We start from the raw sequence: 20204 nt of genomic DNA, 5'->3' as shown, positions 1-20204 counted from the left end.
GTCATATGTTACTCTTCTTCCTCACTTGAACTTCTTACCTTTCTTAGTTGGCTGATTTCCTGATGGTGAATTTTGCAAGATTTTGGTCTCATGCTCCTATTTCACCCCTTATCTCCTTGTGTTCCTGTTCTATCTCTTTGCTTGTGTTCTTATCTGGGTGTGTAGCATGCAAGGTACCATCCTTTAAAATTCCTAAGATCTAGCTTCTATCTTTAACTAAGCATTCTAAATTAATTCTTTAGGCCTTTGCTCAACTTCAATCATATGTAGGTTTCTTATTGTCTGGCCTAAGAGGTCATATGTATAACAAAAGCACTTAAGTTCATTAACACAGTTCTGGCCATCTGAATTTAAACTGAAGATGCAGTATCTGTGCTATTTGCTACCTGCAACATGTTCCAAACTAGTTGTGTACCTCACTGGTTAATAGTGGGTCCAGTCCTGTTCAAGGTCTTCATTAATGGACAGTGAGCTGGAGAGTGAGACAGAGCACACCCTCTGTAAGGGTGTAAGCTAATAGATGATATAAAGCTGTGAGGCAGGGATGATACACCATGCTAAAAATGCGTATTATTAAAAACTACAAAATATTTCTTTTTTAAGCAAGATTAGGTGTACATTGTTATCTAGAATTGCTTCTTTACCTGAATTCTGAGACCTTCTCTTACTTCTTCTGCCATAACTTTCACCAAACTTGACCTTCTGTTTGGGATCATTTTGAACATTTCTTAAGAAAGGAATTAATATGGAACTACTCAATAAAAATTACTTGGAGCTGAGTAATTCCACGTGAAGTCCTTCTTTCAGTGATATTACATCTTAGAGAGGAGTTTAAAGTGTGCTGCTGACCAAGATAATTATCCCCCTTTTCCTGAATTTGATATGTCAAAGGTCATTTGGTTTCTAAACTCAACAAGGAAAAAAATGTTCTTCTAGCATTGCCTGGAGATTATCTATATACCACAAAGAGTAGATACCTGTACGACTTTGTGGGTTTTTTATTATCTGCAAATCAACTAGATATGAAGTTATATTTCTTCCATAATTCTACCATCACCAGCAAACTCTCACTGATCTGTGCGTGGAAAAAAACCCAAACAAAAATCATATGCCCTAGTAGTGGAACAAGTGCAATAAGTAGTTGTTAAACCATCTTTCAAAGATCCTGTGATCTTCAAATCCACTGTTTGTTTGATTTTTTATCATTTTTTGATTTTATCTGGCAGGACAGGGAAGTAGAAATTTATTTTCATAGCACTGTAATGAATGTAAGATTTTACACTTGCAAGTCTCCTTTCATTCCTTTTTACTAAGAGTCAAATCCTCTCATCTAATCTTATTTAGCAATTCAGAAGATATATGTATAATTTATATTTGCTGTCTAGGCTTCCCTTACAGTCAACAACAAGGGAAAACTAGAAGAATGTAGTGTGTTTAGTAGCAGGATAGATTATTTTGCTGCACATGATATGGTCTAGTGGGGTATCTGAGGAGTTTGAGACAACTGAGGTGAGTCATTTTTGATTCCTGTCTGTCACCTTGTCACTATGATGCAAACTCAGGAAATCACCTCAGACTTAACCTTAAATTTGATGACATAAGGCCTACATGAATTTGCTAGTGTTTCATGTCGTGTTTCACTCTGAGCCAGGAGCTCAGAGTGCAGGAGTCAGGAGCCCATTGCAAGGGCTTTTTTGATACAATACTTGCAGAGCAAGCTCCAGGAAGAAGCAGTCATACATTCTATTAATAATTTCATATTACAGTGACCTCTGCTGCTGTGGTTTTAAGAGAGACTGTCCTTGGTACTTCTCATTTTTATTAACTAAACTCTGTATCATACAAGCTGTTAGGAAAAGTTATTAAATTTACCTGAGGTCAATCCTATTTCATAATTCCTTGCCATTAAAAGCAATAGAGAGGACACTTTAATTAATATTATAACCTCTTAAGGAAGATAAATGACATTTAGCTGGTATTGTAACTTCTAGTGATGTAACACTAGTAAACTTTTATGTCTACCAGACATTTATGAATTTTCAAGTATGAGAGCTTTCTTATTAAAGAAAAAAAAGTTAAAGGATTTCTCTTCATAGAGCAAATTTCTACATTAACAATATTTAATGTAGAAAATATAAGATTTCTTATCATACTGGTGATTTCTTTCCAAGCTTTTCATGAATCTCTTCCTCCCACCCACCCCTGCCCTCAATGATTCCTTTTAGTTGTCTGTCCTTTGTATTGAATTTTGAATGAAACATAAAGAAATTTCAGCCTGGCTTCTTTAGGAACTACAGCAGAAATCACTGAGCTCACTTTCATTGTCTCCAGTTAGTGACAAATGGCAATTTTATTTGGCAATGGATGGTTCTCTTTGAGGTTGGATCGATGCATGAGGCCATAAGAGGTCGGGCCAGCTGACAAGGTTACCCGTACCAGCTGTCTACCCATCCCTACTGCAGGGGTGTCTGTGCTGCTTGTCAGTCAGCTTTTGAACCACTGCTGGTTACTGTGTAGTGCTTTTGACTGTAATCTGTGACAGTTTGTTTAAAAATGCTGTGCTGCAAATGGTGGTGGTTCCAAAACTCACTGATGAGCAGCTCAGACATCTGTGGCAAAGGCAGACTGGACAGCTAGTGTGGCAACAGTGTCAGCTGTCTCAAACAAAGCCAGCTTTTTGACATTCAAGAGTCCTTTGTTTTGTCTTTGCTTTTTTATGCGTTTGGTTTTGTTTAAGGTTATAATCAGCCTGCTGTCTAAGACCCCCAGCTTTGAAGTGTTTTTGAATGTGAATATGTAAGAACCCCAGTTGTGTTTTGAGATTTCACTACAAAATACTAAAATGCTTTTAATTCTTGCCTATAGGCTGGAGCAAATGTGCTTCTGCAAGATGTTAATGGAAATATTGCACTTGATTATGCTGTAGAAGGTACTGAATCTAGTGGCATCCTTCTGATGTACTTGGAAGAAAATGGTAAGTCAGCTCTTCAGCTTTTGGAATGTCATAAAAATGATATGGAAGTATATTGATTTAATGTAAGTCACACCAAAGCTAATTGAACTATATGACTTCGGAGATGAAGGGCAGGAAGATGATTTGGAGTCACAAAAGTTTTCAGTGTGTTTAGATTGGAACAACTAACAAAGGTTGGTGGCAGTTGCCATTGTCAAATCTGCTTTTGCCTTTCATATATAGAGACTAGAATGTAAATTCAAAGCAGAAAAAACTGCAGCAATGCAGAAACATTTAAAACAATTAATTTAACAGTCTGAGGACCAGGTTTCACATTTGTATTTCATTTCACATGTGAGTTATATATGTCTCAAAGTATATTTTTTCAAGTGACTGCTAAATAAATAAATAAATGTCTGTTAATCATTTGAATGGACATGCATATGATGCTTTATCACTTATTCAAAAATATTACTATTGTTTTTGGTTTAATTATGAAAATACTGTAGGTAGGTTTCTGTTATGAATGATGCTTAATATGTTATAGATGAGAGGACCTGTGTTGAAAAAATGGGTTTGTTGATCGTCAGTTCAAAATTTAGATAAGGGTTCTGAAGTGAGATTTCTAGCATTACTTTTGACTTTATTAGGTTGTCTTAGGATTCTATGTGGTTCATCTTAACTCTGAGGAAAATGCATTAAGCAGAAATAATGAACAGTAATTTAAAAATGTATAATTTCAACATCACCTCCATGTAAGAAATCTTTTTAGCATAAACTAAGTTAAATTATATTCTGTTAACGAACATTTAAAATAGAAGTTAACTTACACTGTAAAGGAAATCACACTCATTATCAGGTTCTATACTGTTAGTTCACAGCACATCTAGTGTGTTGCATAAGTTTTATAACTTTTCTTCCTCTGTGCCCGGCAATGTCTTCACAGCACAGGAACTCTGGTTTTGAATTTTCCTAATGGCAAGACAGCTATTAGCTTCTAAAAACTTGATTGCTTTGAAAAATGCAGATTTTTGGAGTCATAATGGTCCAGGTACTTGGGCTCATGTGGTATTTAACATGTAGGCTTGAAGCATGCAACAAGCCTGTAGCATACAATATGTAATCTGCCTACTTGCGATTATTAATGCAGATCTATCAAAAATGTTTCCTCTTATCTTGGTTTGTCTTTCTTTTTGTTTGTTTTCAAAATAAAATAGATTTGGGAAAAAAAGAGCAAAAACATTGGCTGGTTTCTTGGCAAAGTGTTTACACTGAAGGAACTTGCATGGTACAGTCGACTTTTTTTGATTCTAAAGGTATCAGTAACATCTCTTTTCCAGTAGATAGGAGAGGAAGGCACTGTTCATCGTAATACAATTCTGTGAATGTGGGAGCTTTCCAAATTAAAAAACTTCAATATTATGAAGGTGAAATCTACCTCTACTAACTACTAGCTAAGCCCAAGCTAATCATACAGACTTGCAGGCACTCAGAAGCCTAGTGGGCTCATGAGCTCCAGGATTTTACTTGGGTTGATTTATCTTCATCAAGTGTCTGGTAGTCACTCTATAGCAAACCCTTCTTAGACTAAAAGAAATGCTGTGAAGGTAAGTATCTGTAATGGGTCATCTGAACTTCATGCTTCTTTCCAAGTGCTATAAAGGGAGCCCAGAACACCTAATTGAGACATAGAAGTCTGCTATGTAGGATGATTTTTATGACATTTAAATTTGCAGGTCTGTATTTAGGTGCCTATACACTGACTTTGGTGTCTAAATTCCTATCACCATTAGAGGAGTGCTAGGAAATACTCTGCCTCTGGAAAGCAGAAGGGTTATTCATTTGACCAGCCACAAGTAAAACACTGGTAAAAGCTGTTAAATTTGTTCTGTGTCAAGATGTTATTGGTTTTGCATGTTACTGATGTTCTTGTTTTGCTATGAAAAGAAAGTCATGACATTTAAGGACTTCGATATCTGCCAAGGCAAGTCCACCTGACAGTAGACCATGTTACTGAGAACCACATTGGATTGGAGATTCTATTATCTGTCTAGGCTCCCATTCCAGTGCTGATCCATCTTTATGTCATTTCTTTTCATTTTATTTTCAGTTGAAATTTTCCTTATTGCATCTAGCTTCTTATCCTTTCATTGTTTATTTCCAGGAAGTGTCTCCCTTCAGAGGTGAAATGAAAAGGTGATTTTTTTTTTTTCACTATTTTTCCTGTTTTATTCTAAACCTGGTTGGTTATTGGAGTCATCAAGAAAGTCCACCTGACAACTTCCATAACCTTTATTTTGATAAATAACATCTTAATATTTAAAGGCAAAGCTTTGATTTATTAATGACATGTAAAAAATATTGAACTTCAAATGACTGCTAGTTGTTCTCTGTTTTAGAGGCAGAATGCTCTACTGTAAAAATGTGTCAGTGAAACTCTGATTATGGCATATGATCCTTATGTTCCCTCCTTTTCCATTAAACTGTTTTAAATATTTAATACTTTGAAGAATGCAACATTTTTGTTTACTTCCCTTCTTGCATGACTCAGCTATAAACTACAAATGATTGGCAGATGTTTCTTGGTCCTGTATTTGCCAAATCATAAGAGGTGACACATTCACTGTAATTAATTTCCAAAAGAGAGGTGTTCTCTTTTGTCCTCCAAGATCTCAGGCTCCATCTTTCAGGGGTAACTGTGCATTCAAAGAACATCAGCTGTGTTATTTAATCCGAGAAAAGACTATTTGTGGAATTAATGTTTTTCTTGAGTGTTGTATAGTGAGAGTTTATGCAGTAACTGATTCTTACAAAAGCAAAAGAAAATCATCTGTTATGATTTTATTTTTTTAAGAATGACTTTGTGTAAATAACATATCTACCCAAAGGTATAGATGATATTTCTTTTTCTACTGTGAAACATAAGAAAAAATGGGCATTGCTTTTCTGCAAAGTATTCTTTTTGTTTTAACAATTCATTTTCTGTGTGGTAAAATAATTTCAAATAGGTGGATATAGCTTTTTGACCTTGGATGGTAATAGAGATTTCATGCACTTCAGCAAAATCTATTTTGGTATCCCAAGGTGTGTGAATAATGGATCTGAATATTAAGGGGATCATATACAGGTGTCTCAGAAAACTGTACATAGAGCCAAAATCATGTGCAAGTCCTATCTATTTAGGTACTTTTGCATGGTTTAAATCAGTTAAAATATTGTGCAGATTTCACAAAAATAGACCACGGTTTATTAAATACTTACTAGCAAGTGGATTAAACTTTACTCTTCAGCTGCAGAATAGGAGGAATAAATTTATTTTTCTGCCTTGAAGCAGTAGGTAGAATAAAAAAGAAAAAGAAACTAAGTGTTAGTACAGAATCTTACACTGTGATTAACATTAGCCAGAAATAGCCAACTTGTGAATTACTACAAAAAGGAAAATTTCCCTGAAGCTAACAGTTAACTTACAGCATAAGGGAAATTCAGAAAATTAGTGGGCAAAGGATTAAGGAAACATTTACAGTGAAACTAATATGTGATGGGAAGACCCACCAAAAATTAATTTTGATTCAAAATCTAAAGTAACTTGAAATTATTCGTAAAATCTGGTGTGGTTGCACTAAAACCAAACTCCTACTCAGCTACTCACTCCCTTCCTGAGAAGGTCAGGGGGAGAAAACAAGATGAGAAAGCTTGTGGTTTGAGATAAAGACAGTGAGATTGCTTATCAGTTACTGTAAACTGCAAAACAGACTCAACGTGGTGAAAATTGTCAATTGGAATAGGTTCAGGTAGTAAGAAACAGCTCAAGTCAGTACATGGCAGTCATGGGAGTCTTCTTCACACTTTTCCTCTGCTCCAGTGCAGGTTTTTCACAGGTATGCAGTTCCTTCAGGAATATCTGTCTGCTTTGCCATGTGTCACACACGTCCTTCAGTGGGCCTGCTAGAGCTGACTAGAACTGTCTGTGGTCCATACAGGACAGCCCCTGGCTCTTCCGCGGAGGCCCTACCCACAACTGCCAACACCTGGAAAAAAATTTGTGTGTTTCTCAACACTCTGGCGCTTTTTATGAGAATAAGATCAAAACAAAAATCTCAGTTATGTGTTACTTTTCATCAGTTTTGGTTGCTATTAATTAAAAAAAAATGTTTGGAATATGTACACCAAAATGTTTTAACTTTGAGGTTGCACTACAGAATCTAGTAATCTAACAAAGGAAAAAAATCAGCTGATATAAATCAACATAGTTTCAGAAAAATACTGCCCTAAATTTTAATATATATAACTGTTTCACAGGCATTAAGGAAATATTGCTAATATACTGCAATAAGCACTGACTAAAATGCCAAAACATACGGATTGTTAGCACTAAAGATCAGCAAGCTTCAGCTAAAACTAAATCCCCTGATATATTTGATATTTTAGAACCATATGCACCATGATCTTGTTTTATGCTTACAAATTTTCTTTTAACAATATTGATGCAGTGGGTTGCAGTAGTTTCTGTTTGTAGACAGAAAAATGAGCAATCAAAACCCAAGAGCCTCAGAGTGGTTCAAAGTTTTTTCACTTTGGTTCTTGTTGATTGGGAACCACCTGCCCATAAGATTATCACACACAAAAAAATCTATTTTCTGTATTAATTGATAGGGGTTAGCTGTTGGTGTTGCCAGTGAGAAAAGGGGACCAAATGAGATGAGTCAGTACATCCCTTCAAATCCAAAAAATGGAGCACACAGCTGACAGATGTCATAGTTGTAGAAAATGTCATAGTTGAGAATGCTTATCTTCCTTTGGCCTTTATGTTTTCTAATAGAAGCATGAATAAACTACCTTTTTTTTTTTTCTAGTTCTTGGGGAACTGACTTTGAAGTCTTAGATTCCTCTTAATATTTTTGTGCTTCCAGCATGTTACCCATATGTTTCCATCAAAGGAAAAACCTTTAAATCTACCATGCAGACTTTTGGCACTGGAATTAACATTTTAAGTTATAGCTAATAGTTTATGATCTATTAACTGATGCTAGGAGGAAAACAGGCATCTCCTTCACTAGTAGGCTTTGCAAAGGTTTGAAAGAAGATTGTAAAGAGCATGAGAAACTGGGGATGCCCTTTTAGTATCCTTTCAAACAACTTATGATGGAATAATCTAATTCCATTGCCATAAGATCTATGTAATCCTTTTTTTTTATAGAATTCCTGAAATTATAACCATTATCAAGTTGGAAAAAAAATGCCAGTGCTGGCAGTGCACCACAGGCCCTGTGACCTATTCCCCAGCCTTTCTCCCTGGGGCTTGGCTGCCTGTGCTCAAAACCAGCTATGATGTGGTACAGCCATATAACCTGGGAGCCATTGGCTGAGAGATGAGCTAAGTTGTGAGGCAGAGCTGGGAGAAGCATTGTCATGATCTTTCACCCATCCTTTGTCTCCGAAGCCATGTTTAGGCTCAGGTCCTTGCTTGAGGTAGTCCAGTGTCCAGCCATGAACCTTGCTGATCCCAACCCTGAATCACTGACTTGACTCCTTGCTTCAACTGATTTATCTGGATTTGTCATTAGAGGCTTTTCTGACAGTCGCAGGAATACTCTTGGCCTTGATTTCCATCACCAGACCTTCTTGATTTTCTTGTTTGCGTAGAGGGACTGTGCCCTGGTCAACACAGACACTGCCCTGCCTGCCCTATATTCACCCTCAGCTCCTGCTTCCCTGGTGTGTCTTGATTAGCCTGCTTTTACTGCTCTCATGCAAAAACATTAACCATAACACATTAAGACCTTGCAGAGAAATCCAGAGTATTGAAATACTGTATATGAAGATCTTATTTCAAACATGATATGTATCACAAGTAACCAGAGGCAGTGGTATACTTGTTTTGCTTCTTTGTTCTAGTATCCATATTCCAAATAGAATAATAAATATGCAATATATATCCACAAATGAGTACTTTAAGCCTTGAGATTGTGCCAGTCTATTAAAGTAAATCACACAAAATATTTTTGTTTTCATACAAGTTAAGAAGTGTCATAGTTCATTTAATTAATTTTAGCTGAAAGGGTCATCAGTATCCTTATTATAGAAAAAAGAGGGAGAAAAAAGCATGTTTCACTAGAGTGGGAGAATTGTCACTCTGATGTCTACATGAGGAGGAGGTGGGAATTTCATTTCTGATAGCATTTTCAGACTAGAAGGAAATAAACTTTATCAGGTTAGAAAACCAACTGTATTCTGTGCTGCATCAAAAGCAGCACAGCCAGCAGGTCAAGGAAGGTTATTCTGTCCTTCTACTCTGCTGTGTTGAGACCCCACTTGCAGTGCTGCATCCAGCTCTGGGGTCCCCAGCACAGGAAGCACATCAACCTGCTGGTAGCAAGTCCAGAGGAGGCCATTAAGATGATTTGAGGAATGGAGCACCTCTCCTGCAAGGAAAGGCTGAGAGAATTGTGTTTTGCTTTGTACTGGTCCCAGGAACAGGTGTTCCCCTTGCAGATGGAGAGGCTTCTTTGTACTGGACATTTATGAGGAAAATATTTTTAATAGCATTCCTCAGTTCTGTTTGCCACGCATTTCTTTATCACTGCAATTTTCTGAAAGTTACTTTTTGGTTATTTATCTGAGGCTTTTATATTCCTTTGGGTTGTCACCCTTTTAATCATATGCCAGAGAGGGTGAGACAGCCACAGTACATGAAACAGCCTTGTCAGGTGTTTCTCTTATACAGTGAGAAGTAATTTATTTTGTAGCTTTTAGGTTATGCTCATGCCTGTCATCAGCACTGATACTTGTCACCAAATGTGTGCCCTGCAGGGTCACTACAGTTTAAGTGTTCCTTCTTCATCTTATCTCCTTCAGAATTGGTAAGCGTGTAGCTCTTCTGATTTTACGGGGTATTTGGAGTGTATTTTCCTTCCTATGCCTTTTTTTTTTTTTCCCCTCAACTTTCCATTTTTTAAAATGTGAATCCATTCCCATGGTACATGCCAGTTTGTTTTTCTTCCTCTATTCATGCTGGCTGTCATCCCATTTCAGCTGAATATCTAAACCACATTTCCCCTTTGAAAAGCAATGGGAAGGTCATTCTTCGATTCAGACGGAAAGTATTACTTTACTTTATGAGTAGCATTTTGTTGTTCTATCTAAACTCCTGAAATGTATCACTCCCTGGGGAGGGAGAGTGGACTCTCCAGAATTACAAACTTGATTAAGGGAAAGCACTTAGTGACAAGGTCTCCTTGTTTAAACCTCAGATACCGATACATGTGCGTACTTGATAAATCTGCTTCTCAGCTCCCCACCACAGAAGTCTTTTGCTGAAGACTAAACTGGTGTTTCTAATTTGTGGATTGTGAATTTAGTTTTTGGTTTTGAGTGTTTGAAGTATTCTCAGACAAAAGCAGTAGTGCATTAATTTCCACCCATTGCCTCTATCCTTGAAAATCAAAACTTATTCTAATTGTTTACCAGACATACCAAGAGAAATAAAAAACTAACATGAGTTCTGTCAGCAGTACTTAAGAACAGATGCCCTCTTCAGGTATAAAATGCTACATATATTTTTTAACTTTATCTTTCTTACCTGACAACATTAGAAAAAGCTTTATCATGATGAGTGAAGTTTCATTTTGGCTTCGCAGTCTGTCAGGGTTGTATGTTTCAAATGTTAAGTCAGCACTGCAAACCATAACTAATTTTGGATGTATATTGCCCTTTATACCACATGGTGTTTTGTAAATATAAACTTTGGTATTTGAGAGAGTTCTGTCACTGGGACAATAATGTTAAACCATGAGTTTACTGTTGCAAGAATCAGGAAATAGGCAGAAACAGAAAGAAAAAAAGAGATTTAATTGGTGCCATGTGGCATCAGTAATCTGTAAATGTCATCAGGTAGTTTAAAATCATTACTCTGAAATGTGATGAAGGCATAAAAGCTTTGGTTCTGATGAAATAAATACATTGATTGTTAGGAGCCACTGAGAACATCCTATGAAATTCACATTGTGTTTTAGTCCAGCAACTGTCAGGCAATAGGATGTCAGCACATTTCTGCTTTGAGGTGGTTGTCTAATTTCATCTATCAGTATCATATAAATATATATATGTGTGTGTTTGTGTGTGTCTAAATTACATTTATGTGAAAGATCACAGGGTTAATCCAGATACAGAAAAAATGTAATTTTCTTCATCTTATGTTCAGATTTGTGGTTTACATTCAGTGTTATTTGAAAATAGGAGAATAAGTGAATGTGGCTAGGAAGTCTGCTTACCCTGAACATTTCACTTCAGAGCTGAAACAAATGCTTACAAGTGTTGCAGGCAGCAGAAGATAAGGAAGTGTGTACAGTAGCATGTTAGAAAACTGTTGGGATTTTTTGATGAACTACATATAGTACACTCATTTATACAAATTCCAGGGTGGATTAAAACTAAGAAACGTAAAATATGATTTTACGCTGAAAAATATGTCAATTGTTTTATTAATGTAAAGAACTTCAAGAACTGTTAAAGATAAAATGTGAAGTTAAATATATATTAATTAAATAAACTTACAGTTTGTCACTTTTCAGCTCACTGACAAATGTGGAAGAGAACAAAGAAATCATTTATATAAATGTTGTGGGGGTTTTTTTTATGTCATGGCCAGGGCAGAGAGGAAGAATTTTTATCCTCAGATTTTCTATAAATGCATTTAATTGATCACGTGGAGATAGAAGCAGAAGAATGAAGCCCTGAATTTTGGATAGATATTCCAATAAAACCACAGCCAGTTTCTATTTTACCCACTTAGCATTTTTGTTGTATCCTGTTTCTAATTTTAAACCTCTTCAAACTGGAGACCATACTTTTGGTTATAGACTGCCTTGCTTATCTTCTTTTAAATACTGTTCTTTGACAACTGTTTCTTTCAGTAGCAATGCTGACATAAGCAATATCATAACCTTAATTCCTTTCATCCTCTCCCATTTGTTCCTGCCTCCACACCACATTTTCTCTTGGTTTATGGGGCCTTGCAATGGTCTAGGCTCAGCTGGAGAACTAATCCCAGTTAAAAATAACCCAGGCACATAAAAAAGTGTTGAGTTTTACTGTCATTTGCTTCACTTCACAATCTCTTAAGCAGTTGAGCCAACAGATTTGAGGGACTGGTCTGGGTACTGTGATGTATACACAGGGCTGAAAGAATGCAACCAAAAATAATTTTAATTAAGTAAGTACCAAACACTTGAGCGGCTTCCTTAGATTGTTTGATTCTTTTCCCATTTACAGTTATTTCACAATCCTAGTGAGTTTAATGATATTGCAACTACTTTACCTACCACTGCTCTTGCAGGCACTGGGAGATCAGGGCAGTTTATTTTGTATTGCTGACAGAACATAAAATCATATATCTGGTCTTTATTGATGAATGAAGTAGCAGAAGGTTTTATCCTTTTCTTTTTCCAGGTGTAGAGCTGAATTCATTGCGCCAAATGAAGATACAGAGACCTATGACAATGCTTACAGATGTCCAACAGCTCATATCAAGTGGAGGAAGCGTGAATCAAAAGAATGATGAAGGAGTTACCCTGGTGAGTGGGAATATGTAATCTTCACCTATTGAATATACATGTACTGCAAGTATTCTGGTGAGCATGTTTGCAAGGCAATTCTTTTAAAAAGCAAAATGAACCAAGATTTTGGTTTTCATTTGGCCTTTTGAAAATACCTGTGTGTCAATTCCCTGCATAGTATAGATTTTGAAATAGGCTAGTGCAACATTTTAATGACAACTTTCTAGCCACTAAATATAACATATGCAACATAAAAATTGATAGCAAAAAGTATTAACACTGTAGTTCAATGCTCAGCAGATACTTGTGATCTCTGACATTCTGTGAGAGAGAGAAGCTGAAACATAACTCAGGGATTCTTATTTTGGGTAATATCTTCTGGCTGAGCCAGGCTAAAACACTGTTTCATGAAGCTATCCCATATTGATTCAGTGTAATGAAGCATCCACCATATAAGTGGATAAGCACTCCTGCTCCCAAGTTTACCTATTATTTGTAGTTGCTGGGTTTCATTATGTTGGTTTTCTGCTAATAGATCTTCCATCCCTTTGTTTTGTCAGGATTTCTATTTCTTCAGCTGTGAAATAATTTTGAAATTAGTATATTTTTTCCATAGATAGCATGTCTGTGGAATGTGCTCTTTACATATAAAATCTTCAACACGATTGCCAAGGCAGTTAACTGTATTTAAAAACAGGAAGAAAGCAGGGAAGAGATGGGAAAAAACAGCACAAGTTTAATTTAATTCCTAATGTATTAATTTGACTTCCAGTTTTCTGATACATTTAAGCTAAGCTGCTTAAACACATTCCTATTATAATTAACTTTTATTGCTGCTTTAGTCTGAATTGGCTAACACAGTTAATCTGAGTTATGAACTTGGGTAAATGTTACTGTATAAAATATTTTCTGTAGTTAACTGGAACAGTTGAAGTGCATGTCTGAAATGGGTTTAACAGTACTGCAAATACTGGGAGAAAAATATTATGAAGAGTTTATTTTTTGTTGTTTGTTTAATGAAATGTTAACTAGGGATATTTTTTGCATGAACAGTTTTTATGCTGAATTTTGATTTTTTCAAGAAGTAGTTAACAAGCAGATAAATTTGCTTTTACTTGAGATTTCTATTATGCAAAACCTTTGTTTGACAAACTGGTGGGAAGTCTAGGATTTGTGAAACTGCTCTCTCTCTGTTCATGGGTGTGGAGTCAGTCAGTCTGTGATAGTTGTATGTGTATCAAAGGGTTCTGGGAATAGTGTTTTGTTGCTCTACATCTGTCTGTACAAAGAAGACAAATATCTCGGTTGTAAGTCCCAGATCAGATTTGTTTTCTCTTGACAGAATATAAGTCTAAATCCATGTGTAAGTTAGTAAGTTTAATCAAACAAAGTATTGTCATAAATATAGAAATACACACATTCTCATAGATTCAGAGCACCTGTCTATGTACACATGCAATACAGACACAGAATATTTGTTAAAATTAATTTTTTTGTAAAATTCTCCTGTAATAGTTTTTCTATTTTCAGTGATAAAATATTTCCTTTGTCCTATGAACTTTTAAATTGCTTTAAAATAGCACTTGTCAAATTGATGCCTGAATAGAAAATGTAATTTCTTCTGTTAAGACACCCCCTCCCCTACAGTTTTATGTCAAATCATAGGAAAATTTTGAGGGTTTTGTACATTGGAAATCAGAGTATTGATAGCATGCAGAATTGGTGTTCTGCCCCAGGGAGGGGATATTCTGTCCCCTTGCCAGGGGAAGATTTTGGATGAGTTGTACTGTGTTTCATCCCTCTGCATCAAGCATGTTCCCACTCAAATCTTTATCCATACTCTGCTTGTGCAGATAAACCAGAAATAGTAGGTAAGACAAATAATATCCTGGACTCTGATATTGGTGTCTCCTATGCTTATAGCGACTTTGGAACTACACAGTTGCAGTAACAGGTTTTTGCATTTCAGTCATCAGTAAGATAATATCTTCAGCTATAAATACTTCAAGAAGAAAAAGTCATGTAGTTGGGCTGTGTGATTTGTGGATACATATTACCACTGTATCTCAGTTCTCAATTTCTATAATTTTCTTATGCCCTATTCTTACTGACCATTGAGTATCGAGTCCTTCTGACTCAGGATGAGCAATTATATTGTGCCAAATTCCAAATTCAAATGTTGTCCCCTTTGCTCCCAGAAGTGGAGGGAATGTTTGAAATGATAGCAGAGAATCATGACAAAGTAACCTGGATCAGTCTCATCACATGAAGTATGTGCCTCAGCAGTTATTCACCATACATAAGAAATGATTTCCACCAAAACTGCAAATCACAATTTTTCCCTGATATAGGATTATTTTTTGCATTTTCCTCTTTTACTTGATTATTACCACAGAAAATTATTTGTATTGACCTACTATTTGTCTTTCCCTATTTCTCTCTTCACAAGACCTGCCTGGTATTATATTGCTTTTATATGTATTTTACATACTTGCTATTTGTAATAATTAAATAAAAAATAAAATGTCTTTTTGTATAAAAAAACCCTCATTCTATAGACAGCATTGATAGTGGAATTGATTGCTGATATAAATTCCAAACATATGTAGAGCCCTAAATAATAATACATTGCAAAAAATAATGTCTAGCTTCTCAAATCAACCATTAAAAAAGATATTTTTGAATTTCTTTTTTCCCCTTCTAACCACTTCAGTGTTCAGTGCCTTATCACTCATACTGTATTTGCTACTTGGAGTGACAAGCCATGAGCAAACACAGATACCTTTGAAGTTGTCCCTGCTTTAGCAGCAAGTTGTGCTACTTGACCTCCTGAAGTTCGTTCTGACCTGAGTTTCTCTCAGTCTGTTACTTTTTTCTACCCTCCTTCTGTTACACTTTGACTCTGAAATTAAGTTTACAGATACAGAAATTCAACTAAAATTATTTAAATAATTACCAATTAAAACGATTAAGTATCTAAGGAAGAAATGCAACTATAGGAAATAAAGTATCTGTGATTCAAAACTGAGAAAGTGTTTTCTGTGATTAATTTTGTGCTGCAGTCTCAATATGCCCGGTTTGATTATGTGTTAATGAATTCATTTTGGAGTAAAGTAGTGTCAACTTACATCTGAGATATTTGAACTGTCACAAAAGGTCTAGGCTCTAAGAGAGCTCAGGTTCTGTTGAAATGTATGATTCTTCCTGGGTTCATGAAGTTTTTGAACATCTTTGAAAGGATTTTTGCTTGAAATTCTATGAAAAAGGGCAAGCAGACTAGATTGTTTAGTAGTTCTCAATAAGCTAACATTCTCATTTTTTGGTGGGTCTTATAATTTATAATGCTAAAAAAGATTACACAATGGTTTTTTAGTCTGTAGTTAGCACATGTGTATTTTGTATTCATTGTTATAATGATTTAGTCAAGATGTTTAATAACACTCTGTGGATTTTTCTGAGTTATTTAAAGCAACATTTAATTTTTATATTGCAGCTGCATGTGGCCTGTGCTAATGGATACAAGAATGTTGCATCTCTGATACTGGATCATGGGGCTGATCTCAATGTAGTGGATAATCAGTACTGGACACCCCTACATTTAGCTGCAAAGTATGGACAGGTAAAGCATGATTTTTTTTCACCTGCTTCTCTTTTATTTATGATAGTCTTCTGTACCAATAACAAATACTTTGAAGTCAGAGTGACTATTCTGATTTTATTGTGCAAAACTTTCACATTTGTGTAGATTAGATGACATCTCAAATGACAAGAGATCATTGAGTATTTATCGTTGAGGATAAACGTTGAAAAGCTGTCAACCCATACAGCTCATTAAAATCAATGTACCATCAACATCAATTTGTCTCCAGCAAAAATTAAATTTGCACTGACATTTGAAAGGAAGATAAAATAAACACTTTTGTCTGTTATTTTCTTGTAGTCTGATGTCAAAGTTTATTTTTACCTAACTTTTTGCTGTATATCTGTGAAAGGATGTCCAGAAACCTCTGTGATGCATCTTAGCTCAGACTTCAGAATTAAAGAATACACTTTATAGCAAGAAGATAGTAAAAATTTAGTAAGAATAATAGTAAAAATAAATGTCTTTGAGGCTAATTAGTTTTGCTGGGATACAGATTTCTCATATTGAGATACCCTGTATCTGCTCTTTTACAAAGTGTGAAAACTCAGCATATGTTCATAATAGATTAAGTAATTGGTTTATATATGTATGGCCTGAAGTGCATCCTCACTAATTTCTCATAGTGTACATTTACAGTGAAAAATTTTCTAAAAAAATATACTGAACCAAAAGTTTGTTAACAAGTGAGGTGTCAGTGGCATGCTACATGTACTGTAGACTTAGTTTTCTCATCCCATCTTATGCTGTGCTTTTCTGTAGTTCTGCTACAGTTCTACTACTCTCACTGATCCCTCTGGATCCTCATGTGGTACGACAGTATGCACTCACTCTGCCTGTGTTCAGACTTCAGTAGGGCAAGAAAACTCTTATTCAGAAGTAAGGTAATAGCAGTGACACGGTTTTGAGCTGGGGCTACTATTTCTTATTTTCTTCATGGCTTATAAATTCAGGCTTTATACTGCAATATTATAGTTATACTATGGCTGTACATTTCTAGTAGTGTGAAATCTTAATCCTCTTTTTATTGAAAAGGACTTGAAAGAACTGACTTGAATGGACTGGAAAAGAACTTGCCTTTGCTTGTGTATGTGTAACACATATGTTTCCAACACTAACTCTGGACGACTTGAAATACCTTTTTTTGTTGTGAAGTTAGATATTCCTCTTTTTGAAACAGACCTGTGCATATAAAGTTTGTAATTGAAAGTGGCTAATGGAAAAAAAAAAGGTTTCTTTCCTTTTTGAAGGGTTCTAAGGTGTCAGATTGCTCTTTTGTGAAGTGATCCTTTTTGCTGGAACTTTTGTTGAACTGTATCTCCCTTCATGTCCCACATGATGATTGTGTTACTCCTGATAGTGAAACTCTTGCTATTTCAGGAGTTTTCAGTGAGAAGGTAGGGAGCAGGTGTGCTAGTGTCTGTACAAGCACTATGGGTATGCACAGAGAAAGACAAATGAAGTAACGTTGCACTCTTCCTCACTAAAATTAGCAGTTATATACAGGCCAAAATATCTTCCCTTTGTAGTGTTAATGAGTAACTCAATGTGGAGATAGCTTATTATCATTATAGATAATTTTCCAGTGTTTAGGAGATAAATCTTTCACATTATTCTGTTTGTGGAAAACAAATAAATCGTTTAAAGTGCTTTATAAGAGGGATTTATTAGATATCTGGGGATATTTCTTTTGGTAGTGAAACCATTGGCGTGTTTTTAAAGTTCCTGTCTTATAACGATAATTTTGAAACATCTTTTAGCCTTAATATGAATTCATGTGCATAACGTATTTATAATTCCATTTTGAGTAATTAATTATAGACTAATATGAGCATTGTTACTATTTTGGGAAAAAATAGTATGGCAGAATGGGAATAACCTTACTCAATACATTATTTGGATAGTCTCCTAAATTAAAATATATTTATCTGGGAATAGTTACTTTTTAGCCAAAAACATTAATGTGCCCTGAGACAGACATTAACATAAGTTCTGGACTCCATCCGTTACATTTTCACACTCTTCTAACACATATTTGTGGCATATTTTTTTAAGAAGTCTCACTTTAAAAACTTGCTATAGTGATAAATCTGTATCTTCTACTGGAAGACTATAAAAAAGTCAATTTGGTTTTTAGTTTGGTGTCCTTTTCAGTTCTTAAGTGGATTTCTATCCTTCCAGGAATGTATCCGAACAGAAAAATAGCCTCTTTTTGTCTTGTAGCTTGTCTAATAAGCAATGATCCTTTAATGACTGGTCGCAAAAATTTAAAAAAACTTGTTCTGAACCATTATCATTGAGTAGTTTGCTAGCACTGCTGCTGCATTACTTGCGACTAAACCCCATCCAATATATAAATAATATTGCATTCCATGAGTCATAGGGACTGCTAGTTTTTCCTCTTTAACAAGTATCTACAGGTATGGAGAAGCTTCTCACATGAATAAAATTGGATTAGTTGTACAAATTACAGATTTAATTTTTGAACTATTTTATGCTATAGACATTACATACATGCCATTTGCATATTATGTTACAAAAAAAAAATTGAGTTGTGATATGAAGAAATTGTTTTACTATTTCAGAGTGGCATCAGACTCAGGAAGGACCTGAGCTCTACACATATACAGTTCTATGTTTACAAATACACAAAACGGAAAAAAAACCCACCACATTTGGCTATTTGTAAGAATTGCAGCAACAGAGATGGTACTAATTTACTTTACCTGGGGAAAAACAAAAGAAGGAAATACTGAGGTTTTAAATTTATAGTGAGAAAATTAAATTTGTATCTGCACAGGAGGAAATTTGTAAAGAATAAAGGCACTGTGAGGTTCTTGTTACAAATCTCAAGTTGTAAATTAAGGGGATTAGAAAAAGCTTATTGCTCCATCTTCCACAGTAATTTATATTAGAAATTATTGGAGAAAGATACATCAATCTGAATGAGCTAAGCCTGTGAGAGACATTATATCCACACATTATAATCAAAACCTGGTTTGTGGAGATACCTCAGTAATGGCAAACACATTTTTATTTAGATGGAGTTCTTCTCAACTAAATTTAGCCAACTAAGCTTAAGGACAAAGTCCAAGTTTTGTCTTGTTTAATGTGAAGAATCACCACTAGAAAACAAATCAGGCAATTCTAGGGGTCTGCATTTAAAATAGGGGGGATGACCCTTCTCGCTTGTAGAGGTCGTGGGCAAGTAGCATATGTTAGAGGTCTAATTTAAACATTTTAAAATTCTGCAGGAGGAATCCAAACTAAAGGGGTCAAAGGATGGGTCAACTGCCCACTGGTCTTCTAGGTCTCCCTGGTAATCATGAAGTGAGCATGGAGTTGATGCCTTACTTTTAGAAAGCATAAAGCTGCACAGAGGGAATCCTACAGAGGCATCAGAGTTAGATACTTGCAACAATACAACAATCTTATCACAAGCAAAATGTAGCAGTAGGTTATTGCATTGTTTCCAGACAGGGAATAAATTATAGTTTTAAGTGTCAGTATGTATTATTTGATATTGGAAAAAAAAAAAAATCTGTACCTATCTGAATTTAGATTTGTAAAGAAAACCAATTTAATGGATAAATTTACCGTTTAAAATTTGTTAGAACATTATTAGTTTGAATATTGGAACAGAGCATGGATGAATGATAAATGCTTATGAGTGCAGAGTGTGTAGATGCAGAGTAGAACATTTTTCTTGCATAGGAATGCAGAATATTTCTGTTGAGTTTGAGGGTTGTATACAGGATATGGCTACTGAGTACAGAATAAGGCAGCTGAGGCTACTGCCCAAAGGTCAGTCTCTCTGTTTGTAAGACAAGAATCTGCCTTACAGCAACAGATTAGGTTACCAGTGAGTGCAACAGACTGGTAAATTAAATACTACCAGCTTCAAATATTAAATAATGGCAATAGCATTAAAGAATACACATATTTTTAAACAAGGTTATTATTCTGAGTTTCTAGCATTGTTGTCATTTTCCCACCCCGTAAGTATTAGGGCTAAAAGTAATTTTATGTTTTTAATGCACATTGAAATATTAAAATT

The 20204-nt window shown here is 35.3% G+C and overlaps 1 protein-coding gene across 1 annotated transcript; it reads left to right on the top strand.

Moving 5' to 3' along the window:
- Nucleotides 1-1464: 1464 nt before the first annotated feature.
- LOC114071256 (unconventional myosin-XVI-like) lies at nucleotides 1465-16126 on the top strand (the record flags this gene model as incomplete). Its single annotated transcript, XM_027909035.1, has 4 exons — nucleotides 1465-1509; nucleotides 2866-2974; nucleotides 12401-12525; nucleotides 16001-16126. Coding segments are annotated over exons 1-4 (405 nt in total), but the record flags the coding sequence as incomplete, so codon positions are not given.
- Nucleotides 16127-20204: the final 4078 nt, after the last annotated feature.

Source organism: Empidonax traillii, unplaced genomic scaffold (genome assembly GCF_003031625.1).
Source record: "Empidonax traillii isolate 1590-97213 ecotype Southwest subspecies unplaced genomic scaffold, ASM303162v1 scaffold1923:size49547, whole genome shotgun sequence".
Classification (NCBI taxonomy): domain Eukaryota; kingdom Metazoa; phylum Chordata; class Aves; order Passeriformes; family Tyrannidae; genus Empidonax; species Empidonax traillii.
The sequence above is the reverse complement of the archived record's forward strand: the minus strand, read 5'-3'. Positions and strand labels throughout refer to the sequence as shown.